At 39.2% G+C, this 27,519-nt stretch overlaps 1 protein-coding gene across 2 annotated transcripts in view; it reads left to right on the top strand.

Annotated features, from left to right (window-relative positions):
- RAB3GAP2 (RAB3 GTPase activating non-catalytic protein subunit 2) overlaps positions 1–27,519 on the top strand; it is a 106,579-nt gene that overhangs the window by 11,781 nt on the left and 67,279 nt on the right. For both annotated transcript variants that reach the window (XM_061160063.1, XM_061160062.1), the window contains exon 2: positions 11,181–11,242. In XM_061160063.1, the coding sequence (XP_061016046.1) occupies positions 11,181–11,242 (62 nt within the window). The remainder of the gene's footprint in view (positions 1–11,180; positions 11,243–27,519) is intronic.

Raw genomic sequence — 27,519 nt, 5'->3', positions numbered from 1 at the left:
AGTAAAAGTAGCAGTTCAGTTTTTCAGTCATACTAATTACGTTTCAGTGGCCACATGTACCTACCTAGTGGCTACCTAATGGACAGCACAGATACATAACACCACCATCATTACGGAAAATTCTATCATTATAAAGTGCTGCCTTAGTGAGAATCTTCCAGACTTTCTGCTTAGACAGTAAACATACATGCTGTTGGGTGTTTTATTTATCTATTTTACATTTTAAATTATGGCCTCATTTTTGTAAAATGTATATTCTGGAACTTTTTTGGTTAATTTTTAATGTCAACTGTTTTGACAGTGTCAAAAAATGTCAATTTTTTTTTCAAGCTGTGTATATAACTGTAGCATTTTTTTCCCCTAATGTCTGTACAGTATTTCAGTGAAGACTATCAGGTTTTAGTTAAACATTCCCCTGTCAATGAAATTTAGATTATTTCCAATATTTTTGCTATAATAAAATGCTCCAGTAACCATCCTTATACATGCTTTACCTATGATGTTAATATTTCTGTATGTAAATTTCTGGAATTGGAATTGCTGGATAATAGAAATTCACATTTTAGTTGTTGAGCACAGTCACAGTCTAAAAATTGGTCAGGTTTATTCCTGTCCGTGGTAAACAGAAGTGCTCATTTACACCCACACTTGTCATCTTCCTGTGTTATCAGTTTCTTTGATTTTTGCTCTTCCAGTAAATGAAAAATGGTTCTTAGGCAATGCTAACATTATCATCAGACTTTACCTGTGGTTTTTTTTTTTTTTAAAGCAACAAGTAATAGCAAGATTAAGCTGGTATTGGAAGAATTTACCTTAACTATAAGGAAAGTTTTCTCACAAGGACAATCATATTAGAATTGATTGAGTAAGGAAGATACTGAATTGGCTTTAGAATTTGCAGAAATTAGCTTTGGTGAGCAGTATTTATATACCTTCAGCCTCATTTACGTTCCCTGTTCAGTTCAGTTCAGTAGCTCAGTCGTGTCCGACACTTTGCGACCTCATGAACCGCAGCACACCAGGCCTCCCTGTCCATCACCAACTCTTGGAGTCTACCCAAACCCATGTCCATTGAGTTGGTGGTGCCATCCAATCATCTCATCCTCTTTCATCCCCTTCTCCTACCTTCCCTGATCTTTTGTTACTTTCTGCTGCTTTGGATATAATAAATTCATAACACGAAGTTATAGGAACATGAAGTTATAGGAAACAACAATAAAAGATATATAAGTTCTATCTAATATACAAAATATATTGTTGCCCTTAGTCAGTGACTTCCTTTAAAAAATAAAATGAGTAGAAAGAATGGGGCATATTAAATTTCTTCAAGTCTACAGTTTGTTTTTATCATTTTTCTTAGGATGGGTCTAAAGATTTCTTAGATTTGGAGCAAAAGAAGCATACTAGTTGATTTTTTTTTTTAACTTTATTTAGAGCAAGAAAAGTGAAAGTGTTAGTTGCTTAGTTGTCTTCAACTCTTTGCAAGTCTATGCACTTCTCTTCTCTCCATGGAATTCTCCAGGCAAGAATACTGGAGTGCATAGCCATTCACTTCTCCAAGGGATCTTCTCCACCGCAGGATCAAATCTGGGTCTCCTGCATTGTAGGCAGATTTTTTTTACCATCTGAGTCACCAGGGAAGCCCTTTAGAGCAAGAGGATACACTCTGTTTCTGCCTAAAGATATTTTCAGTTCTGTCCTTTTTTGAACTGTCAAAACATTCTCCTTGTGTGATGTAGGAGGCCACTTATTTGATAACAAGAGTCCTTGGAAATCTGGAACTGGAAGGGACCTTACAGACCTAGTCTGATTTAATCATGGTGTTTTGAAAGAAACTCCTGTTTGTTGAAAATGGGATAGCCTCCTCATTTTAGATTGCTGCGTATTTTTGTGTGCTGAGAGGAATATGCTAATATAAAATTTATATTCCCATTTTCCATTTCTTTAGAAATAGAAAAAGATGAATAATCCTGAGGCATAGGAAATTAAGCAGCTTCTCTATTCTTTAGTCTTTTTTTTTCCCCCCTTTGTATTGCTATGTGATGCTTTCTGTGGCTTGGCCAAGAAGAGCCAACTAAAATTGTTGAACCTACGAATTATTTGCAAGTTACAGGTTCTGGAGGTTGGTGCTCTTTATAGAAACAAGTACATTCTCTTTTTCCTGCTTTAGAAGAACGGAAATGAATTTGCCTCAGTGCTAGTAAGATCTTTTCTTAGACCATGGAGATTAAATTTTCTTTTTCCTAACATTTAATGATTTCAGTTTCCCATTTAGTTTTTGATCTTGACATACTCATATTGAGGAAAGCAAATATTGTCAAATTAATTGCCCACTTCTAGAATTCATTTTCCTTTTTAGCTTCAGGTTCTTTTTAAATGTGAAACTATTACTCAGTTATGATGACAGACTGTTCAGAAGCAAATTGGAATAATGTATATTTTAAATTAAATAGAATTGTGAAAAGCAAAAGTTGAATTTCTCATTTAAGCTTTTGTTGGTAAAATAATTCATTCATTGAAAATATACCTAAAAAGACATCTATTATTTCTTGATGCTTGAATTATAATGTTTTTTCCATAGTTTGAAGGTTTCAGTAACTATAAATGACTAATGATATCAAGTGAGAAGCTGAAGAGTTTTTTTTTTAATACTAGTATAATCTAATCTCTTCAGGGGAAGAATTCTCCCTAGAGGAAGTTGTAGTTACATTTTATGTTTTAAAGTCATTGGTTTTGTTCATTTACCTGATAAGGGTAAGAATAAGAGTTTATGCTGCCAATTATTCTAGACAGTTCAAAATAGTCCTCTTCAACCCAGGTTTCCTAGGCAATTCAAAAAAAAAAAAAATAGTCCTCTTCAGTGATATGTATTAAAAAATGATTGAAAAGTCAAATTACTTGTCAGTGAGGAGGTTGTTGCTTTTTATTACTAATACTTATAACTTCATTTTGCTCATGTTTAATTCTCTCTACATCATATAAGTTGATTGGAGATAAGCTTAGGAATTTTGTTCAAATAGAGAGCAAGTATGATTCAAGATGTGGTATAAAATAAGAGTGAGGGGTAATTTTAGCAAATGAGGTAGTAATGGCAAAGTAATTAGAACTAACATAGTAATCTAAACTGGCAGACTTTATTGTTACTGTTTGTTTGGTTTTTTTTAATTTGTTTTTGGCTGTACTGGGTCTTCCTTGCTGTTCAGGCTTTTCTCTAGTGGTGAGCAGGGGCTACTCTCCGGGTGCAGTGCGCAGGCTTCTCATTGCAGCGGCTTCTCTAGAGCACAAGGGCTTCAGTAGTTGGGGCTCCGTGCTCTCAAACACAGGCTCAGTAGTCTTGTCTCATGTACTTGAAACTGCCGTTTTTTTCAGTAGGCTGCACTGGGAATGAGGTGGGAAAGCCCAGTTGAAACATGGACATTTGAAATATGTTGCTTAGAGCTGATGCTGTCCTGCCGTGCTATAGTTGTAAAATTACTGCTTTAGGAGCAGCATCTGGCACGTGAGTCATAGCGCTGAAGTAACAAACCTAGGGAAGCAGTCTCATGATCTAATTTTAGATGTCTCCAATAGGCAATATTTGCTGTTTCTGAGCTGTTTTGAGTATAACCTGTTTTATTCACTGTTGGCAAAAAGAATATTTGCATAAGAGAATACAGACACATTTTGAGAGTGATGTGGGTGTTCTTTTTTGCCTTCAAAATGATACGGTGTTTATTTGGGAACTCAGTGTTCTTTGTAATTATTTTTTCTAGCCTACCAAAAAGTCAGGTTGAAAGTAAATGCCTAACTGAATGAATGTATTGGTTTTTCTTTACTGATGCAAGATCTTTTTAAAGTAATGATACAAGCGTTGTTTTGAAATGTTGAAATATACATTGTGTGTGTATCTATCAAATACAAAGATCCATTAATCCATATTAGGCCAACTATATTGAACAATATTTCTAGAGCATCTTTTTTTACATAGTCAAATTCTGCCATTTAGACTTGAATTAGAACAAAGATACTCTGTTTCTCCTATTCTTTTTTTTTTGTTTGTTTCTCCTATTCTTAATCAAAACTAAAGCTAAAGATTGTTAATTATTTTTTGTGATTAAAATGGAATAGAGAATTACAAAATTTATCAATATGTATTTATAATTTTACATAGAAAGCTTATTTATAAAAGATGGTTTTGATTTGGAATATAAAGTCTTTGTGTATAAAGTTTATAAAAATAAAATGTTTTTGTATTTCTGTGGAAATGTAAAATGTTTAGAATCAACATCTGATTTGCTTACTATATTTGAATATATTAATTTATATCCTCCTTTTATAGGGATATATGGGGAAACCTTTGGGTAAAAAGGTTATTTTCAGACTTGATATCCTAAATGGATATAAATAGTGAAGTACTGACAGTGTTCCTGGAGATGCATATGTGTGTGTGAGAGTTTGAGCACACACAGCATGTATATTCCCTGTCCCCCGAAGCTTAAATGGTTAGCTGTATTGACATGGTATACATTTATGATCAATCAGACAAGTTAACAACACAACAAATGACCCAACACAATTTTTAATTCTGAAAGGAAAATATAATCAAATGCTATGGTTTCACAAGAGGGAAAGATCATTGATAGATGCAATAAAACTTCACAAATAATTAATCCAAGTCCTGAAGGAGAAGGTGAATTTGGAGAGCTGGAGACAAATGGGAATGCTTAAATTAGTTGACAGATATGGGATAGGCAAAGGCAGAGAGTAAGAATGAAGAAAGAGGGTGCTGTGTTTGGAGACTAATCATTTTAACAGCCATCAAGGGTGTGTATGTGCCAAGCACTGTTCTTTTAACTCTAACAACAATGGATACAGTTATTAACTCCATTTTGCTAAAGAGGAAGCTGAGAGGGAAGAGATTAAATTGCCTAAGGATATATGACCCTTCAGGGGTAAAGCTGGGTATCAAACCCAGGCAGGCTGACACCAGACACCTAACAGTTGTTCTAGACCTGTGCTGTCTTGTACTATGCGGTGGAGCACTCGGAACGTGCCTGGTCCCAGCTGAGATGTGCTCTGAGTGTAAAATACGTGTTGGATCTTGAAGACTTAGACTCAGAGAACCAATGTGAACTATCTCATGAACAACTTAATAGTGATTACATATTGAAATGACGTTTTGGGGCTATATCATATTAAATAAAGCATATTAAAGTTAACTTGTTTCTGCTTTTTGAATATGGCTGCTAGTCAGTTTAACGTGGCATGTGGCTTGTGTTACATTTTTATTGGACAGTGCTGCTAAAGACTGCCCTCCAGTAAGTTAAAAGGCTAATGAAGTGGAAGAATAGAAACAAGGATGAGGGCAGGCAAAGGAAAACAGGAGATTTTAGATCAAATTATTGGCATTGAAGTTTACCCTTGAAGCTAGTATTCCTCAGAACGTCATCCATGGACAGCCTGCCTCACATTTTCAGAATGGGGTCAACCCTGAAACTTTAGTCATCCCTAATTCATTGTTTTAATCTCTTTGCAGAAATTTTAAGGCTCCCTAGAGAGGCCATGCTGCAGAAGAGACTGTAACTCCAGTTTTGTAAAGGCAATGGATGTGGATGTCATTTTCTTAATATTCTGATCAGTGTTGTTGAATTGAACCTAAGCCAGATAAAGGATACAGGAGGTTGATGACAGTGTCATTTAAAGGGTTGCTTTCTGGAGATTAGGTGGTTACTACTTACTTATATAATAAATGGGAGGAGAAATACATAAAATTACCCCATAATTTATAGCCTAGCCTTTGACTGAAAAGCATGCCACTTGGCTCATTAGATGAACTGGATGATTTGGTGATTTGTGTGGTTTTTGGAATTTCTACACTGGATCCTGATTGCCCTAAAGAAGTTTATGTCTTGAGTGTCCATCCTTGATAGTTCAGTCGCTCAGTCGTGTCTGACTCTTTGCGACCCCATGAATCGCAGCACGCCAGGCCTCCCTGTCCATCACCAACTCCCGGAGTTCACTCAAACTCACGTCCATCGAGTCGGTGATGCCATCCAACCATCTCATCCTCTGTCATCCCCTTCTCCTCCTGCCCCCAGTCCCTCCCAGCATCAGGGTCTTTCCCAATGAGTCAACTCTTTGCATGAGGTGGCCAAAATATTGGAGTTTCAGCTTCAGCATCAGTCCTTCCAATGAACACCCAGGACTGATCTCCTTTAGGATGGACTGGTTGGATCTCCTTGCAGTCCAAGGGACTCTCAAGAGTCTTCTACACCATAGTTCAAAAGCATCAATTTTTCGGCGCTCAGCTTTCTTCACAGTCCAACTCTCACATCCATACATGACCACTGGAAAAACCATAGCCTTGACTAGACAGACTTGTTGGCAAAGTAATGTCTCTGCTTTTTAATATCCTGTCTAGGTTGGTCATAACTTTCCTTCCAAGCAGTAAGCATCTTTTAATTTCATGACTGCATTCACCATCTGCGGTGACTTTGGAGCTCAAAAAAATAAAGTCTGACACTGTTTCCACTGTTTCCCTATCTATTTCCCATGAGGTGATGGGACCAGATGCCATGATCTTAGTTTTCTGAATGTTGAGCTTTAAGCCAACTTTTTCACAGTCACTCAGTCGTGTCCGACTCTGCATCCCCATGGACTGCAGCACGCCAGGCTTCCCTGTCCGTCACCAACTCCTGGAGCTTACTCAAACTCATATCCATAGAGTCGGTGATGCCATCCAACCATCTCATCCTCTGTCGTCCCCTTCTCCTCCCGCCTTTGATCTTTCTTAGCATCGGGATCTTTTCAAATGAGTTACATTGAACTTACATCTTTTCAAACGAGTTTCAACTGACTTAAGTCTTAACATATACAAGAGTTTAGGACTTTCAAATCACCCTGGCTTATAGAAGGTTTTGATCTATTTATTCTAACAGACCATCATCATTTGGTGTCTTATTTCTTCCTGTTATGTAGAAATTTATAGACCTTAAAGTTTTATAGTAAATGTTCCTTATTGACATTAAATGGCCTAGTTCTCAAATGTTAAAACACCATTGCTCTTGTTATTCGCAACCTTGATCAATAATCAATTAAAATACACTGATAACGACATGGATTGAAGAAGAGCATCCGTCATAGAAAAGTTACCAGAAGGAAAGATCACCTGAATAAAATTTTGTATATGAATGGCATCTTTATTAGACAATCAGCAGCTGTTTTTTCAGTATAAGCTTTTTTTGAAGATTGTGCTTGACCTGCTTTTATATTTGAGGACATAAGAAATAACCTTGGTAAGGTGCTAAGATTCTGACACTTCAGTAGCTGTCAAATAGCAGCCTGCAGAACAGTATCAGATGAATTCTGAGGTAAGTCAGGAGGCTACAAAGTTTACATCACTGACACTGAGTAACAATAGCCGGAAGGTAGTACCTTATTTACGGATGTTTCCGTCTTTGATTTTTTTTTTTTCCTTTTCTGTTTCTCATTTTTAAGTTGACTAAAATTTGGAGTGCATTTTCTTACAGTGTTGTAAACAATACTGAGAATTCTAAACCAGCCTTCAAAAATATCTGTAACCTCTCCAAGTAACAGTTCTGTTTTTCACTTTCACCTTCCTTTAACCTCTTTGTACCATGACCCCTTTGGGAAATGTATTCATGTGATAGTGGGAGGTGCCTGATTAATTTTTCTTTCCCTCCAGTTAATACAAATTCCTCAGTCAGAGACATTGAGACATGGGTAAACCGTCATGAGCACTACTGTTTTGTAAAAAGAAGGTATTTCTCAGAGTTTTTTTCTTCCTGGAATGTTTTGAATTGTGCTTTATGGAGAGAACTGGGTCTCTGCAGGGGCTGATAATCAAAATTTCTGCTGTCTTCTACTGATCAAATGAGTCATTTGTGAATGGAGCTGGGTACTTTTTACCAGTATGGAGGAGAAATAGCACATTTTACATAGTTTTTTTTTGAATAGCATTCAGCAGAGGTTCTGTGCACAGACTAAGCTCTTTGAAGGCTTATTTTGCTTTTGTATGTCCAGCACTTAGCACAGGGCCCAACACAGAAGAAATGCTGTGTTGTGTTTGTTGAATGTATGAATGAATACATGATTAGCTGACCTTCATGAAGTCATGAAGGTCATGAACTTTAAATTCTTCATCAACTTTAAATTCTGCACAGTTTCCCAGAGAGTGTGGTAATTTGATAAACATTTTTATAGCAGTTTTAACATTGAATTGTGAACCTTAGAGCAATAAGCTTTACTCCACATTTTGCTTTCTCGTACAAAAGACATTTATCAATCAGATGACCTAGTTACCATCAGCCCATTAGAAGACAGTTGCTTTCTATGCAGTAGAAAAATTAGCAGACCTAAAGGGATTGCCTAACAAATTTAGATTGCCAAAGAGCAACTGTATTTTTCCAAGTTACCAAAAAAAAAAAAATGTCCAAATCTCAATATCAGGGGGCTATTTCCATGTTAATGTAATGAAATCTTGCTTTTGGTCTTATTTGTAAGCCCCGCTGTTTCCTAATTTTACCCTTATTCATAAGCCGAAGGAGTGAGTAAGGGAGAATACTAGGCAGCATGGGCTCTGGAACTTAGGCAGAACCGAATTCAAACCCCGCCCCTCCGCCCCTCCATTTAACCCTCTGTGATCCTAGGCAAGGGATGTAAACTAGGCAATCTGCTTTTCTTTGTAAAAAGAGGGAGATAGGGGATCCTTGTCATGCTTATATGAATTAATGTCTATAAAGCATTTAAGCATATAGAGATGCTAAATACATGTTAGTTGTTGTTACGTGATAACCTCTATCTGAATGGCTTTTTTTTGCCTTTGAAAAGTTTTTAGCCACTTTAAAAAAAAAAAAAACTGGACCATTTTTTAAGTCTTTATTGAATTGGTTACAATATTTGGCCCCAAGTCATGTTGTCATCTTAGCTCCCTGTACAGGACTCAAACCCGAAGCCCTGCATTAGAAAGCAAAGTCCAAACCACTGATCCAGTGGAGGGACCACCAGTCCCTCTAGCCACTTTTTGTAAGATTTCATTTAAGATGACGCCTCCCTATAGCTTTTCGTCTCTTTTACGGCCTCATCTGAGTTCCCCTAGTAGTCAGTTACAGCCATCACCACGACGGTTACTTATTTGTCTCTCTCCTACACTAGATCACAGATTCTTTAAAAAGAAAAGGAGTTCATATGTTTGTATTTTTGTCTGTTTCAGCTACAGGATTTGGCACAGGGTATTTAACCGAACATTTGTTAAATTGTTCAATTGATGTGTGTACAGAAATCTTCTATTAGTTGTACAGTGTTAATCAAATGATTAGTACTATTTTAAGACTTAATATATGCCTACCAGTATGCTTGGCACGTCATAAAGTAGCTATTTGGTGTTTAAGTACCAAAGATGGGGATATTGCCACAGAGCTAATTGAGCAATGATTCCAAGTACCAGACTATAACATTTTTTTTTATCATCTAATATATAGTTGATTTTAGCAGCCTTTGGAACATTGTAGATAAGTGGAAGTTCTTTTTGCTTCCTTCCTCCTGTCAGTAGATAACATGTTCAGTCCCGTCTTTTGGGTTGCTTCTTCCCCCAGAATTTTGAGGCTGATTGGTTTAAATACAATATTTTATTTATATTTTGTAGTATTTTAATAGCTAAATCCTGATGACTGGCATTGAGAACTTATTATGTATCAGGCACTGGGGACTTAGCATGCTGACAGCAATCCCACTAACTGTAGGGTACTGTCATTTTCCATGATGTTATGGTGAGAGAGCTAGAGCTTATGAATACGGGGTAACTGTTCTGGGTCACAGAGCTGATAAGGGATGGATCCAGGATGAACCTAGGTAACCTGATTCTGGGGCTAGACTTATAATTAGACAATTATCTGCTCTTTTCACACTTAGGGAAACTTTTATTTGTTTTTTAATTTGATTTGAAGTAATACATATAGAGTATCTGATGTTTGGTTCAGAATATTAATAGTTCCTTTAAAAATGATAGTTTTATTCATTCTTTTCTGATATGATATAGGATGAATTCAAAGATAATTATATAAAAATGAACTCACTAATTTGGGATTTTTATTTTTTATTTAGTTTTTTAAAAAATCTGACTGTGCTGGGTCTTTGTTGCGGCACGTGGGCTTTCTCTACTTGCTGTGCGTGGGCTTAGTCATCCTGCAGCATGTGGGATCCTAGTTCCTTGGCCAGGGATCAAACCCTCGTCTCCCACACTGGAAGACAGATTCTTAACCAGTGACTACCAGGGAAGCCCCCAATTTGGGATTTTTAATTCCTCGTTGCAGTGGTGGTTGGACATCTTATTTTATTTATTTATTTATTTTTTTTTATTTTATTTCCTTTATTTTTTTTTTCAGTGGGTTTTGTCATACATTGATATGAATCAGCCATAGATTTACACGTATTCCCCATCCCAATCCCCCCTCCCACCTCCCTCTCCACCCGATTCCTCTGGGTCTTCCCAGTGCACCAGGCCCGAGCACTTGCCTCATGCATCCCGCCTGGGCTGGTGATCTGTTTCACCATAGATAATATACATGCTGTTCTTTCGAAACATCCCACCCTCACCTTCTCCCACAGAGTTCAAAAGTCTGTTCTGTACTTCTGTGTCTCTTTTTCTGTTTTGCATATAGTGGACATCTTATTTTAATCCAAGACAATGTTCTCATGTATAAGAAATCCCAGAGTGTCAGGAAAAGGTGGAAAATAGTAGACCAATCTGGTTTCAAAATTGTTTTCTTAATCTTTGATACCTTGTCTTATTAAAACACTTTTAGAGATATCTGTGTGAAATTTTAGGTGTGTTGTTTGGCCACTGTGTACCTTTAACTTGTCTAATATATTAGGTAACAAATATTTGCCATTTTAAGATTTTTTTTAAAAAGTCATCTTTGCAGTTTGATTTAAATGTGGGTAGACTTGATGTCCAATATCTTAAAATCCAACTAACTTGCACACTTTTACATAGATGTGTAAATTCGGGTCAAATGTTTCCTGAATATTATTACGTATAGCAAAATCCTGACCTAGTATAGTTTACCATTGTTTTCTTCCTTAACATGAGGTTGGTTCTATTATGTTTAGAGGAAATGTTTTTAAAATAATTGAAGCTCTGTATTTTATGTAATAAGCGCTTTTCATCTTTTTCAAAACAGGTAAATCAAACTGGGAAGATGATGGTTGGGGAGCATGGGAAGAATCAGAACCCCAAGAACCTGTAAGTCTGCAAAAATATGCATGCTTTTTGATAGTGGCATTTTCCTTTTGTAATGATGGTGACATATTTCAGTGTTAGGTCAACATTTAAAAATCGTTATCAAGAACATGTTTTGCTTACTCAGTAGTGCTTGAGTAGATGCCTGTTCTTAAGGATTTAATGACTTTTTATAGCTCAGTCAGTGAGCTCAATGGAGAATAATTGTTTTAGGATTCTTTCTCCTTCATAGGTTATTCTTTCAGACTCTTGCAGTTATTCATTCAGTATAGATTTGTTAAATGCCCACCATATTCTGGGTGCTGGGAGTATAGCATTGAGCAAGTAAACAGAGTCCCTATATGTGTAGTGTATTTTCACCTATAGATAATAGAAAATCTGACCTACATTGGCTTAAATAATAGAGACACTCATTAGCTCACATAAAAGGAGTCAGAGATATTGTGTATTCCCAGATGGGTTGACGAGAACTATGTCATCAAAGACTCAAGTTCTGTTCTGCATACACCACGTTGACTTCCTCCTAAAGCTTGTTCTTCTCACAGGTGTGGTGCAGCAGCTTGTTTTTTCATTCCTCACCGTAGGGAGAAAAAGGCTGGGGCTTTTCATAGTTTTCTTCCTTGCCTTTTATCTCCTTGGCTTGAATTGGGCCAAATACTTATTTCTGAACTAGCCACTAGCAAGGTATATGAGATTTTTATCAGTCAAGTCATATCACTTCCTGAAGTTAGAGGGTAGAGGGTCAGCTTTTCCTGAGGCCCATGGCTGCTGCACAGGGGAGGAGTTGATACCTGAACAAAATCAGGGTTTTGTGTTTTTTTTTTTAAGAAAGAGAAATGAACCTATATACTGGATTGATCTTATCATCCCTGTGCCCAGCTGGGGAGAGAGGGGAAAAAAATTTTTTTTAAGATACATGAAAAATATCAAATGGTGGTAGTAGAGAATGCAAATGGTGATGTAACAACTGTAGATTGGGTGGCCTGGAAAGGTGTTTAGGAGGATGTGACATTTAAACTGAGCTTTGAAAGATGACAGGGAATCAGCGAGGTATATAGGTCTGGCAAAGAGCGTCGCAGGCCAGGGCAACAACTCATGCAAAAGCCCTGTGGCAGGATGGGCTTGGTGTTAGAAGAAAGGTAGAGAAGGCCAATGGGGCTTGGCAGGACTGAGGTGGCTACAAGAGGGCGTTAGAAAAGCAAACCAGCCTGATTAAAGACTTCATGAATTTGAAGTTTATTCTAAATGCAGTAGGAAACCACACTGATCTGATTCCTTGTTGTTCATCTTGCCTGCTGTTTAGAATAGATCAAAGTAGGGAGCAATAGTGGAAGCAAGAGAGACCAATTTGGAGGCTGTTAGCGGGGTTTAGTTGAGAAATACTGGTGACTTGCATTAAGATAGTGAAAAAACCTTCCAGATGTTTGGCTTGAGCTACTGGATGCATGGTGTATCACTTACTGCATTGGGGAAGACAAAAAGAATAGCTGTGAAGGAGAAATGAGCGTGCATCGTGTTGTGAGCAGCAGAGCATGTTAATGTCATACAGAGTTGTAGCAAAGCTCCAAGGGGAGATGCAGAACAGGGGACCATTTCAGAGGACCTCAGGGAGGATTGGGATGTGCTGCATAGGATGCAGTGCAGCTCAAGAAACTTCGTTATCCCATCACCTCAGCAAACACCACCTTGTCCCTCTCTGCTCTAGTCCTGTGTCAACAGGGAGACTCGGTTATACTGTCTCTGCATTGGCTAATAAGACTGACTACCTTCTGCTTACTCATAACTTAGACTGTAGATTGTCTTCAATTCTTTCTCCTTTTCATTTCACCCTCAGAGCTCATATGAGGATTTTACTGAGTCTGTTCATCAGCATTCAGTGTAGGATATTTGAGGGGAGTGGGGGGGTAGGGTGCTTAGATTTATACAAGGTCAGGGACTACCCTGGTGGTCCAGTGGTTAGGACTTCCTGCTTCCGCTGCAGAGGGTATGGGTTCTATCCCTGATCCAGAAACTAAGATCACATGTGCCACATGGGGTGGCCAACACTGATTGCTGGTTTTTGAAGCTCCCCGTGGCTGCTCTGAGGGATAGGTTGCCTCCCACGCTCACAAAGGTCGTGGGTTGTTTATTTTCAGTACATCATTTTGAAGTTGCACCGTTCCAGCTGATCCTAGTAACATGGACAATGACAGTCTAGTTAGATTGTATAGGTGTTACCAACCTCCTTTCAATCTGACTTGTAAAGTGTATTGTCTTCTCTTTATTGGGAAGGCGATCCTAAATCTAGGGATGACATATCTTAACTGTTTCAGTTAAAAGCCAAAATATGCTTCTACTCCTTCTGAAAACACATGAAATTACTCACATGTGGAGCATGGCTTGATTCAGATAAAAGTTGAGTATTCACAGGTGACCCTTGGGAATGAGGGTGGGTTGTTCTCTTTGTCTTGATGGATTTGCTCACACTGTGGACTTGAAGTGAGGCAGTATTGTTAGGTCTTGTTGACAACAGTTTGGGGGTACCAGTCATTCCTAACTGTTTGAACCCTTTACCCTGTCTTTGTCTCATATATATATGGTGAGGGAGAACGTATTTGGATGACAACAAAAGTGGGCTAGAACACTGAGGCAGTTGTTCAGATGTTCAGGTCATCCTGTAATGTTTAAGAGAGCTTCTTTGAATTTGGATGCAGTCTTCAAAACAAGACAACATGGCACTGTGGCCAGGGAAAAGGATGTGACCTCTGCCTGACACAGCAGCATCATCCAGAACTTTCTCTGTGAAGCATCATTATGAAGTTCTGCTGAGAAAAGTTATAGCCAGGACTGTTAGCAATTTTACTCAGCTGAGGCAAGAGACTTCTGTTACTTCTGCTGCCATCTACGGTGATGAACAACTCCAGAGGCACAGCCAGCTCCAGGGGCCTAGCAAGAATCAGAATGAATTTTGGCAAATGTGTGAAATGCAGACGTGCACGGTGCATTTCACAGCGTAGGTGTGGCCACCTAGTTGGAGTGGAGAGGGAACTTCTACCCTCTCTTGTCATGTACAAACAGCAAACCAAAAGCTGCCTTCCATGAGTCCCCTGACAGTTCTTGTCCACATTAAAGATGAGTGAAGTGAAAGTCACTCAGTCATGGTCTGACTCTTTGTGACCCCATGTACAGTCTATGAAATTCGCCAGGCCAGAATCCTGGAGTGGGTAGCCTTTCCCTTCTCCAGGAGATCTTCCCAACCCAGGGATCGAACCCAGGTCTCCCACATTGCAGGCGGATTCTTTACCAGCTGAGCCACAAGGGAAGCCCAGGAATGCTGGAGTGGGTAGCCTATCCCTTCTCCAGGAGAACTTCTCAACCTAGGAATCGATCCAGGGTCTCCTGCATTGCAGGTGGCTATTTTACCAACTGAGCTATCAGGGAAGCCTTTAAAGATGAGAGAGACCACTTCTTCCAATCCTTAAAGATGAGAGACCAGGATTGGAAGAAGTGGAACATCTTTAAGTCAGGGTGCTATCGCTATCAAAACAATGAGGCTTCTCCACCAATTGTCCTTGGCGGTTACTGTGACCAGCAGAGGAAAGTAGGTTTTCATTCTTGTTTAATCTGACATTAAGAGACGAGTCGTGTTCTGGTCTTTAGGAGGCTGCAGTGGTGTGTCAAGTGAACCACAGAGAAGGGTACCTAAGAGTAGAGTGTGGCAGCCTCTGCCACCGAATGCCGACCTGAAGGCCAGCTCACTGCTACTGAGTCCAGCAAAAGAGTTATGAAAGGTTCAGAGTGCTTTTTATCTCTAGGAGACTGTCAGCTCTTTGATAGTAGTTTCTTATTTTTATGGCAGAAGGGAATAAAAAGCTTTTATAATCAGAGAGATTTAGTACCAGGCGTCTGGATAAGGCTTTGCTAAGAAAGGAGAAAGCCTCTTTAATTTCGCTTCTGGGGTGTCAAGTAGAATGAAGACTCAGTGAAGAAAGCATACTCTAGTATCTATTATCAGCAATAGCCAGCTGCGTCCAAGAAGGCATTCATCTGTATGGCAGGCTTCAGAACTTTAAGCATTCCTTCCATTATAGAAAAGGACAAATGTCCTTCTCCTGTAGCTATTTCATGCCTGTGTTAGTCTGTCGGCTGCCATAACAGAACACCACAGACAAGGTGGCTTAAACAACAGAAATTAATTTTCTCACAGCCCTAGAGGCTGGAATCCCAAGGGCAGGGTGCCATCCTGGTTGGTTTCTGATGAGACTCTTCTTCCTGGCTTTCAGGCGGCTGCATCCTTACCTGGCCTTTCCTCTGTGTGTGAAGACAGAGTGGGTTCTGGTGTCTCTTCCTCTCATAACGATACCAATCTAACAGGTTGGGGATGTACCCTTAAGACCTTGTTTCACCCTAATTGCCTCCTTAAAGGCCCATCTTCAGATAGAGTCACGTTGGGGGTTAGAACTTGTGAATTTGGGGGTGGAATACAAATCAGTCCTAACAATGCCCCAAATAACAGATCCATATCAGGTGTAACGTTTATATCTAGAAGTGCAATGAATAAAGTTAAGAAATTCCTCCTCGCCCATGAGTAAATACACTAAAGGATTGAAAGACAAACAGAATAGGTTTTCAGGATGGAAGAAAAGGCAAAACAAAGATCTTTCCCCGTATTGAATTCTAAGCTGGCATTGTGACAGATAGTAGTACCTGACTGGGGGAAACGGGGAAAGAAGATAGTTGTACTGTAACACCTATCGCTTAGTGATCTATGGCAGATAGTAAATTGTATTTTTTACAGTGTTGTAATGGGCTTCCCTGGTGGCTCAGATGGTAAAGAATCCACCTGCAATGTGGGAGACTTGGGTTCAATCCCTGGGTTGGGAAGATCCCCTGGAGGATGGCAACCCACTCCAGTATTCTTACCTGGGGAATCCCCGTGGACGGAGGAGCCTGGCGGGTTACAGTCCGTGGGGTTGCAGAGTTGGACACGACTGAGCAGCTATGCACAGCACAGCACAAGGGCTGTTAGTTGGGGTATAATTTTTCACTTTGGGAAGGAGATGATACTTTGCTCAGCCTCACGCTGTAATGGGAATTGAGCTTCCCAGGTGGGGCTAGTGGTAAAGAACCCGCCTCCCAGTGCAGGAGACACAAGAGACAGGAGTTCGACCCCTGGGTTAGGAAGATCCCTGGAGAAGGAAATGGCAACCCACTTCAGTATTCTTGCCTGGAAAATCCTATGGATAGAGAAGCCTGGCGAGCTACAGTCCATGGGGTCACACAGAGTCAGATATGACTGAAGCTACACAGCATGCATGCAAGGGCTTTTAGTTGGGGTATAATTTTTTGCTTTGGGAGGAAGGTGCTCTTTTGCTCAGCCTCATGCTACAGTGGGAGTCGAGGCAGTGGGGAGAAACTTGACAGGTTAATTTAATTTTAACTAGCAAGGCAGATTGAATGAGCTTTCTTTCATTAAAACCAAAGGGTTGGAAGTACAGAATCAAGGATTAGCTTGACAGCAGTTTCTGGAACAGGAACACAAAAGCTCTTGGGTTAAGGTTCTCAGTAAAGGTAGGCAGCGTGGGAAATTTCCATTCAAAAAGACACTAGGAATTTGTTCCATCTGTTTTACAGAAGGTGATAGAATGCCATTTACAGAGGCACTACTGATTTTGCAGATTAATGGGAATATAAGCATGCTGGCCAGGTAGAGGCCCCAGAGAAATGTTTATTTACAGGCTGAGAGATAGGAGACAGCACAACCTGATTAGAGATCCTTAGAGCATTAGTGAAAGTGTTAGTTGCTTAGTCCTGCCTGACTCTTTGTGACCCCATGGACAGCAGCCCGCCAGGCTCCTCTATCCATGGGATTCTCCAGGCAAGAATACTGGAGTGGGTTGTCATTCCCTTCTCCAGGGAATCGTCCCAACCCAGACCTCCCACATTGGAGGCAGATTCTTTACCATCTCAGGCAATAATCTGGGGTAGTGCTGGAAAATATCTCACCTTATTTTGGTGTCTGTGGACTGGTACCATCTGCCACAGAAGAGACGTAAGCACGGGCTTGGCCAGAGGCAGGAGAGTACCCACAGATGCTGTGGGTACGCCCCAGACTCTCTTGTGAGGGGTGTGGTCGCAGAGGGTCTGTTTCCTAAGGTGGGCCTCATCAGGACTTTGGACTATTAGAAACACTTTTGTTTCCCAATGACCTTCCTCTCCACATTAACACAAAGCTGAGTTTAGCCTAGTGCTTCTCAACCAGGGATGATTCCGCCACTGAGGGGACATTTGGCAACGTCTTGAGACACTTTTGCTTGTCATAGCTTGCGGGGAGGTGCTAACTGGAGGGATGCTGCGAGGTATCTTACAGTGCACAGGGCATCCTCCAAAACAGGATTGTCCACCCAAAATGTTAGTCATGCGGGAGTTCAGAAATCAAAATCGTGGAAAGCCCGTGGTGTTTTGTGTCAATCTCTCAGCCTTTCTTCCTGCCTTTACCACCTTTTGTTCTCTAAAATTTCTTGGCCTTGTTTGGGGGCCTCCAAGCTTTTGGTCTTGTAAATCAGCTATACCTCAATTTAAAAAATAAAGTTATTTAATTTTTTTTTAAAAGGAGGGGAAAAAAACCCTTTTTATCTTTATGGCCATGAGTTTGGTTTTAGTAGATTCCGGTGGAGTGGTCTGCTAGTGTGAAAAGTGCAGCTAAAGAACTGTTCACCAGCAAACAGTGTAAGCTTGTTCTTGGGTCTTTGGCCACAGACCAACCAACAGTCCAGGCTCAGTCTTGGTGGCAATATTAATGCCTAAATATTTAAGAGCAACCTGTTTTTAGTCTCTGTATTTAGTCTCCATATTTTAGTCACCACTTTTTCTTGCTCTCGACAGTTGTTCATTTTAGTTCAAGTCTGGACTTCTCAGGCATTCCTGCAGGGTAGATTCTGGGAGTTGGTTTTGCATAGTGATGGGTCTCTGGTCTTCTGGCAGGGAGAGAGGGACAGCGACTGAGTGTGAGGCGTAGGGGAGGGGATCTGTCTAAGCACTCTCAACCAAGCCTTCTGACTTTAGCCACTCTTTGCTGTCACTTCCACAGAGAGCTGGCACCAGTTCCTAAGCCTGTTGGCAATTTTGCAGTGCAACTGGAGTTGCTTCTCAGCTTTCCCCAGCATCACTTTAGTGGGAGTTAGTTTTCTAAGGACTGTAAAATCAGTTACCTCCTGTCCATCTGCTTTCTAGTTCTCAAATTTTAGTGGTTTTTCTCTTTTCTTTTTGCCCATACTTGAAGCAAAATCTTTTCCTACTGGTTTTAGAGGGGTTGAGAGTGCTGGGGAAAGTGAGAGTAAAATTGATATGTTTAATTCTCTTTATGTCAAGGTCCGTATAGACTTCATTTTTACATACTGTTCTAAGTCTTGCCTTTTCCATTTAGTGCAATATGGAGGTTTTTCTGTATCTCCATATATAAATCATGTAGTTCTTTTAAAGTAGTACTATTTCATTGTATAGATGTATTGTGATTGATTTAGGCACACCCCTGTTGAGGGACATTTTGTTTTTGTTCTCTTTTCTGTCACAGGCAGTGCTGTAATCATTTTTACATCTGTGCATCTTTGGTTACAGATGTGTGCAGTATAATGAATGAAAGTCAGACTGCCGGAATTTCTGGCCTATCTCTGCCACTCAGTGACTGGACAGCCTTGGACAAGTTCTGTAACTTCTCTCAGTCCAGTTGCCTCATTCCTAAAGTGGGACTAATAGGATTATCAGTCATAGGATTAAAATTACAGGATTATTAGGAGGATGAAATGAGATGTGCTTAGAATAGTACCTGGAACATACATAGTATGTGCTCAGTAAATGTTGGCCATTCTTATTTTTCCTTTAGAATAAATTCCTAAAAGGTATACATGTTGTTGTTTTAGTTATTACTAAGTCATGTCTGACTCTTTTGCGATCCCATGGTCTGTAGCTCACCAGTTTCCATCCATGGGATTTCCCAGATAAGAATACTGGAGTGGGTTGCCATTTCCTTCTCTAGTTGACCTTCCTGACCCAGAAATGGAACCCATATCTCCTGCATTGGCAGGCGGATCCTTTACCACTGAGCCACCAGGGAAGCCCGAAAAGGTATACATGTATATTTCAGATTTTAATAGAAATTGCCGAATGGTGCTTCCAAAAGCCTGCCTCAGTGTATATTCCAAGCGGAGTGAGACTGTCTTCCTTCACTCTCTGTGTCACAGAAGTGAAAACATCTCTGAGCTAATTGCTATTTATTTTGTAAAAAATGAAATATTTCTCTGTACATCTATTTTTAGCAATCCTGGGAAACTCCAGACTATGAGAGATGAATATGTTTTCTTATGGCAGTACTTTTTGAAATCATTGGCCCCTAGTAGATTATCAAACTATATACTTTGCAAAATAAGAATGATGTGAAATGCCATTTCAGTGCTTTAATTTGTATTTTTAAATTTATGAGTGAAGTTGGTCATCTTTGCATGCTTTTCACTCACATATTTTTGGGGGAATGTGTACTGGGGTGTGTGTGTGTGTGTGTGTGTATGTGAACACTAATAGCAGTTTAAGGTCCATAGCATAGTTTAGTTGTCAGATCTGTTCTTACTTATGTTGGATGCTGATTGTTTCTTATTTATTGAATCTTATTTGTCCAACTAGATAGTGAAGTTTTTGAGCAATAATTGTTTAGTACTTTCTTATATCCCATGGTGCCTAGGAAGCACATAGATTTTAGTATTAAGTATAGTCTCAAAAATAAAGAAGTTTGACTTTTATGTTTGGTATTTTGTTGTAATTTATTGTGAGTAATTTTTGTAAAAATGAAGTTTACAAAAAAAAATAAAATAAAAATGAAGTTTACAGAAAATTCAGGTAGGAAAAAATATAGTGAATAAGATAATCAACTTTCTGACATCTCAGAATAGTCATCATTACTAACTTTAAGAAGTTATAATTGTAGGCATATTTGACTGAGTGGTTGGATGAATGGGCACACAGATAATTCTCTAAAAATGGGATCATATTATATATACAATTTAAAATAATAGCAGAATTAATCCTACTGGAATTGACAGTTGAAATAAAACTGGAAGAGTTACTGAATTATCATTAAGTTACTCTAAGGTTAGAAAGAAAAATGATTTTAAAAACTGAGAGATTGAAGTCAGAGATTTTTGTGACTAACTGTGTTTGTAATTTTTTTTCCTTTGAGTTATCCATAATGAAATTTGTAACCAACTTTATAGCTCTTGCTTTGCCTCATTTAAATTTTGACAAGACCTTAATTTTGTATGTTTGATTTGAGAATTTTAGTCTGCAATCTGGAAAATGGCCAAGACCAATACTTTTCATGCTGTGTTAGAGAAAGCTCTCAGGTTCTGCAGAGACGCTTCCTCATTTCTGCTTTTATCTATTTCATATATTAAAATACTGAGTAAAGTTTGGTTTGGGAATAAGAAAGTCCTGCAACCTAAAAAAAGTTTGAGAAGCATTGGGTAGTACATATGCTTATAGGAAACTAGGAGAAAAAAAAAAAGACAACTTATATAGCATTGTTATTTATTTCTTTGTGTTTCGGAATTGCTGAGCACTTACATCTCTTGGTTAAGAAAGTGTAGATGACTAGTTTATTCCCATGAATTAGGAAGTGAAATACTGAGAATGTACGCAGGATATGCTGACGCAGGTCCCTTATTTGTACTGGATTCTGTTGGCACCACTGTTACATGTACGTGTCTGTGACAGCACACGACAGTGACAGTGAGAACTGCAAATGATGGACTTGTTAGCTAAAGTTGAAAGCTTTGAAAAATTACTCTGGGCTACTGCAGAGGCTCTCTAGTCATCACAGTGGTTGATACACCAGGAGACATTTGCCACTCTTCACAGAGTGATATTTACCAGCCCCTGTGGTGGCCAGCTATAATTGAAAGGTTGGTTAAATTACTGCATTTTCCGTCTCCTGTCTTTTTTGTTTGTTTGTTTGTTTGTTTTCTTTTTTTTCCGTCTCCTGTCTTGTGAAAGACTAATCGTTTGACGAATTTGTGGGATTAACATCAAAAGAAATAAAATTTTAAAATATGTATTTGTTACAGTCCTAGTGTTTAGAATGGATTCCTTTTCATAATCTGCATTGATGGCTTCCATATTTGTGCAGATTAAGAAAAAATTTTACTTATCTCAAGGCAAAGAAAAAACTTTGAAGTTTAGGATATGCTAAAGAAAATTATACATTCTCTTTTCCCACCCCTAAGCAGGAGCTGTGTTTTATAGATAATGGATGAATTTAATGTTAACTTTAGTATCTGAGTGCTTGCTGATGTTTGTGGAAAGCCAAGGTAGTCCTTGATGGTGCTGTTTTTGATTTTTAAATATCGTGCCTCACTAGGGAAATTAAGTACTTTATCACATGATCACATTATTTTAGAATCATTACCTTCAGGGGAGCATTGTTCATGGCCATGGGCCCCATATTCGTGTGGGAGGTTTTCAGAAAAATCTTTATTGGTAGCAGATGCCCTTATGGTACAAAACAGTGATGAGCTTGCATCTTAGCGGCCAGCAAATGTGTGTTGGCACATTCTTACGAGACCTTGACAGCCCACTTTCCACCCTTTAGTTTTTTAATCATCGAGGGGCGCTTGTCTTTCAGTCTAGAAGTGGACTAGAGCTCCTTGCCACCCCCTTCATTCTGAATGCAGAGAAGAGCGGGGTTGAAAGCGCTGCGACAGTTGTGCTTCCAGGGCCCAGCTTCTCAGGGCAGTGCAGCGTGGAAACAGCACGGAGGGAACAGCACCCCAGGGCCTGTGTTCAAATGTGTGTCCACATCCCCGCTCCCTCTGTGATGTAGGGAAGGAGAGTAGTAATGGAACCTTCTTGTAGAGCAACAGTGAGAATTAAGCACGATTTATGTGGAAAGCATTTAGCACATTTACTAAGTGTCTGGCACTTAGTAAGTGTTTGGCGGATGTTCCTGTGTACATCATCCAGGTCACTGATGTCAGCCCTCTGTCATTCCTGTTGAGTTACGTGGCCAAACCCAAACACACATCTGGAGCAAACACTTTTCGATGGGATCACTGTCCTCTGCTTAGGGTGGCGCCAAAGGATTCCTTAATCATGAGAGGCGATTTCACATGACTGGCCTCATTCCTGCCACGTTGCTCGGGTGTAAGTAGCAGGCATTCTAGGACAGTGAACAGTGTAGGACATCTGCTTTCCCATCCTTTTGTTCTTTGCTTGCCTTTGTGTATAGCGTATTAATTGTTGATTCAGATGTACCAAGGGATTTCTTTTTCTTTTTGAGGACTTATTGAAAGACGTTTGATTTATAGGAGTTCTTCACCCACCTCCACTCCCAATTGTTTTCAATTCTTCCATTTGCTTTATCATTTTCTGATAAAATTCACACTGCATGGGGCAAAATAGCCAAGCCTGTGGAGAAATAGCACATTTTAGCTCTGTTTATAATTTTAAAGATAATATTTATTTTTAGTTGTGTCCTTAAAAGGCTTTTTATTTTATCAAATCTGATACATTGAATATTGTACCTTCAGAATTACAAGTGACCAGGAACTTGTGGTTGCTTCTACCCCGCCCCAGTGTGGCTGTGGATCAAAAGAGCTATCGAGCTTGTGTTAAGAGCACACACAATTGCATTTCGTGACAAGCTAGAATCATTCCCAAGCAGCAAGACTAAAGCTTTAAATCTAGAATTTTATAACACTTCAAATCCTAATGATGATATGATATCTTAATATAATGTAAGCTAATATACTACAAGCCCTAGGGAAGGAAATGGTAATGTATTCCAGTATTCTTGCCTGGGAAGTCCCATGACAGAGGAGTCTGGAAGGCTATAATCTGTGCAGTTGCAAAACAGTTGAAGGTGACTTAACCACAACAACAGGAATAGCATACCTTATTTCCTTGTGCTTTGCAGATTATAGTGGTTTTTTGTTTCTTTTTTTTACAAATTGAAGGTTTGTGGCAACCTTGCATCAAACAAGTGATCAACGCAACTTTCCAACATTTGTTCACTTCCTATTTCTTTGTCACATTTTTCTAATTCTTGAAATATTTCAGATCCTCTGCTGGTAAAACGATTATGATTCACTGAAGGCTAAGATGATGGTTAGCATTTTTTATCAGTAAATATTTTTAAATTACAGAATGTACATTTTTTAGACATAATGCTGTTATGCACTTAATAGACCACAGGATAGTAAAAACATAACTTTTATATGCACTGGGAAATCAAAAATTCATGTGACTCACGTTGTTGTGCTGTTTGCTTTCTTGTGGAGGTCTGTAGCTGAACCCACAGTATCTCTGACCTCTGCCTGTATAATATAGTCATGTGAGTGTTCTATAACTTAATTTTGGTATCTGGAACTCCCGCTTGTACTCATTCAGCTTTGCCATGACAGACTAGGAGGATCTGCTTTTAGTCCCACAGTCGCAGGAAAGATGGAGAGTTGGAGAGTGAAGAGTGATAGAAGGTATCGGTTTTCGCCATCTTCTCACCCCTCCCGCCAGCCCTCATCATCAGTAGATGAAACTGGAATGCCGATCGTGTGGTTTCGTGTTACTAAAAACGTGCACCAATGAGATGGCTTAGCAAGGGTAGGGCTGTAACCAGTCACTGTGGAGTCGTTTCTCTGAATTTGCTTCTCGGTGATATCTACTTCTTGTGCTTTCATCTTGGTTAATTCTTACAGGGCAGAATTCTTGTTGGTGCTGAAATGGCTTATAGTCCACTTGCTGGACATGGTGGCAGACAAAGCTTGATTATAATTTGATACTGAGTTCTAGACCCAATAGAGAGGGTAGTACTTTGGATGTTTACTTGTACGTACATGGATATTGTACCTACATGGATATGTCAGCCATAATCTTAAAATGTTAAATCATAAAATTACTTAAGGAACAATATTACTAAAGATACTATTATTCCTTATGGATACATTACTTAGCATACTAGCCTTGAATCAGTTGCTTATTGTCATATAGTTTCATGTGTAAGAATACATACTAGGTTATTCAAGTATCTTTGTAAATATAAATAAGGAGGAGTTGGAAAGCTGTTATTCACTCATGTTTGCAGTTGTGCAGTGAACAGAGTAGAGGAGTCATAGAAAGTATTGAAGACGTCTAGTCTAAGGTTGGAGCAATGCAATCACAGAAGGAACATCAGAGGATAGTATGACTTTTCATGGCAATAAATTCAAAAGATGGTAAAGTCAGAGGAGAAGGGGATTGCAATAGGAACTGGCACGTGATATGGACAGAGAGAAAAGAGAAGAAAGAGTCTTTCTAAAGGAGAACGCAGAGCAATGCCTCAAGAATGTGCTGACTCCCATGTTCAAATATGGTTCCTCACAGCTCTAAATCAGTTTGCAGAACCACAGAAAGAGTAGCCTGGTATATTGTTGTTGTGTCGTTGCTAAGCTGTGTTCAGACTGTTTATGACCCCATGGACTGTAGCCAGCCAGGCTCCTCCGTTCATGGGATTTCCCAGGCTAGAATTCTGGAGCAGGTTGCCATTCTTCGAGGGATCTTCCCGACCCAGGAGTCAAACCTGCGTCTCCTGCATTGGCAGGTGCATTCTTTACCTCTTAGCCACCAGGGAAGCCCAGTCTGCTGTATAGTGATAAGTAATAGAGAAGCTCTTTCAGAGAAAACGCTTTTCACTGACCCAGACTGGAGTCAGACCCTAAGGCTTCTTAAAGACCTGTTGCAGTCGCCCGCCACGGTGTGCGTGGTCCTCCTCTGGCCTCAGACGCTGATTGTGTGGCAGGGAGTGCACATTCTTAACCATCCCAAGACTCTACTGTCTGTATTGTCGAATGAGGTTTGGGCCAGTTAGTCTTTAAATTCCTTCCATCTTTGCATTTTTTAAACTCTCTGTCTTTTGGGCAAATGTAAACACAGCTGTCATCCTTACTAGTGACATTATTTTGAAAACAGGATAAAAACAGGAATAATACTCTTTGTTGAAAAGTAATTTTTACAAACTTTTTGGAGTTTACTGTTTGAACAAAATTTTGGAAGTATGATAAAAGGAAGGAACCCATTTGTATAAATGTTCTATTATTTAAAAAAAATTTTTTTATAGAGCTTGCCAAAAGTAGAGCTGTATTATCCCTTTTCTGGAGCACTGTTTGGATTTCTTTTCTGTTGCAATGAGATGGAAATTTTATAGAGCAGTCAAGGAGTTCAGATACTCTTAGTTTATTACCAAACACAGCACTTAGATAATAACCCTGCATGGCTCTCCCTGCTTTGATTCTTGTCCTGAAGGAAGGAGGTTTTCACTTGAAAACTCCTGAACCTCAGAGTTCGTGTAATTGGATCTCATTAAAGTGGAGGGAACCATAAGGTGGTGATGCCCTCGGCGGCCAAGGCTCTGTGAGGAGTCCTGGGTGAGTGCTGGCTAAACAGACTGTGCGCTCAGGCGGAAAGTGTGGGTCAAGGCAGAAGTTCATTACAACTAACTTTTACCTTAGAACTTTCACTTTTTAGGGAATAATTTTCTCCCTGGCTTATATGTAGAAAAATGCACATTAAAAACAGCAGACTGGATAACAAAAGTCCTAAAAATTGTTGTTTTACTAAAATAAGGGATCTTGCCAGTATGACTCTTCTCCCTGTCTTTTGGGAGTGAGTGCAACCTCTTTAGCATACCTTGCAGAGGAAAGAGGAATCTGGTTGATTCCTCAGTGTTCCATTGAGAAGCAAAAATAATCGCATGACTGTTCCAGAGGTTTCAGACTTACATGGAGATTTTCCTAATGTCTTATAATCCATATTTTATTTCTGTTTTAAACATTTCTTTAATAGTATCACAGCAAGAAATATTTATCTTTCCTAGAAATACTGCCATAATATTTCTGATTAGGATGATTTTCTGTTTTTAAAATCCTTTAAATTTCATTGTACTAGTAATATATTCTTATTGTTTGTGTTAGTCACGTAGTCATGTCTGACTTTTTGCGACCCCATGGACTGTAGCCCACCAGGCTCCTCTGTCCACAGAATTCTCCAGGCAAGAATACTGGAGTGGGTTGCCATTCCCTTCTCCAGGAGATCTTCCCAACCCAGGGATCGAACGGAGGTCTCGCACATTGCAGGGGGATTCTTTACCATCTGAGTTACCAGGGAAGCCCTAAAAGCTTTAAAAACCATAATTTTTTTTTTTAAATGACAGCAACCTGCATCTCTTCCACCTCTCTTCCCTCCCATCCCAATCCAAAAGCTGTCGGCTAGGGTTGAGTAAGGTGGAAGATCAAATGACATAAAACCTAGAAGCTATAAGAGAGTAAATATTAATAGATCAGTAATTTTAGTACATAAAATTTAAAAATTCTGCATGAAGAAAACTAAGCTATGACGTGAACTGGGGAAAACTTTTGTTCAAAGAACCAATTTTCTTTGTATGTAAAAATGCTAAGTAAAAAGCAAAAGAAGGGAAAGGTATGTAGAGATTTTGTTGTACCATTTTTTTAAATAATGTCAGAACATGCCCCAAAATAGCAGAATTGTTAAGCAGTTTCTAAGGAAAAGAACCTTCAATAGCCATTAAGATGATAGTGTGAAAATTCAGTGGTGTCCCAATTGTGGGTGATTTTCTGCTTCTATTTTCTGTGTTTTGAGTAAAACAAAATAAATCTCCAATAAGCAATACAATGTTATCAGGAAAAATAAACGCTTTATATTTAAAAAAAAAAAAAAAGTATATACAAATCACTTAGAGAAAGAACAGCAACCCAACCGAGGGTCTGCAAAGGAAGGGAGCATACTATTCATAGAAAAGTCTCCTGAGCATATGAAAAAATACCCATTCTCACTCATAAGAGCAATGCTGTAGACTAAGATACTACTTTTTATGTGCTTGTTGGACAAAGATCAGAGTTTTGAAGAGTCCCTGAGGAAGCAAGCACTTTCAAAACTTGCTGGGTCAGATTATAAATTAACATACCTTCTGCAGAGCACAGTTTGGGCACAGCTAGCAAATTTACTAACACACGTTCCATTTGACTAGGAACTTGTCCTGCTGGCATCCTCCCACATAAACTGATAAACGTGTAAAATTACTCATTGTAACATCATTTGTAGCAGCAAAAGAATGTGAACAACGCAAATGTCAATCAGTAGGGGCTGGGGTGTTTCTACAGTGGCTCTACAGCCATCAAAAATTAAGCAACTTTAGGTAGAGTGAAATCTAAGGTATATGTTAAGAGAAAAAAAATAAAATATAGAAGTATGTGTGTAGCATGCTACCA

Source organism: Dama dama, chromosome 14 (assembly GCF_033118175.1).
Source record: "Dama dama isolate Ldn47 chromosome 14, ASM3311817v1, whole genome shotgun sequence".
NCBI classification, from domain to species: Eukaryota; Metazoa; Chordata; class Mammalia; order Artiodactyla; family Cervidae; genus Dama; species Dama dama.
Note: the sequence above shows the minus strand (reverse complement) of the source record. Positions and strands in the feature narration are given on the sequence as shown.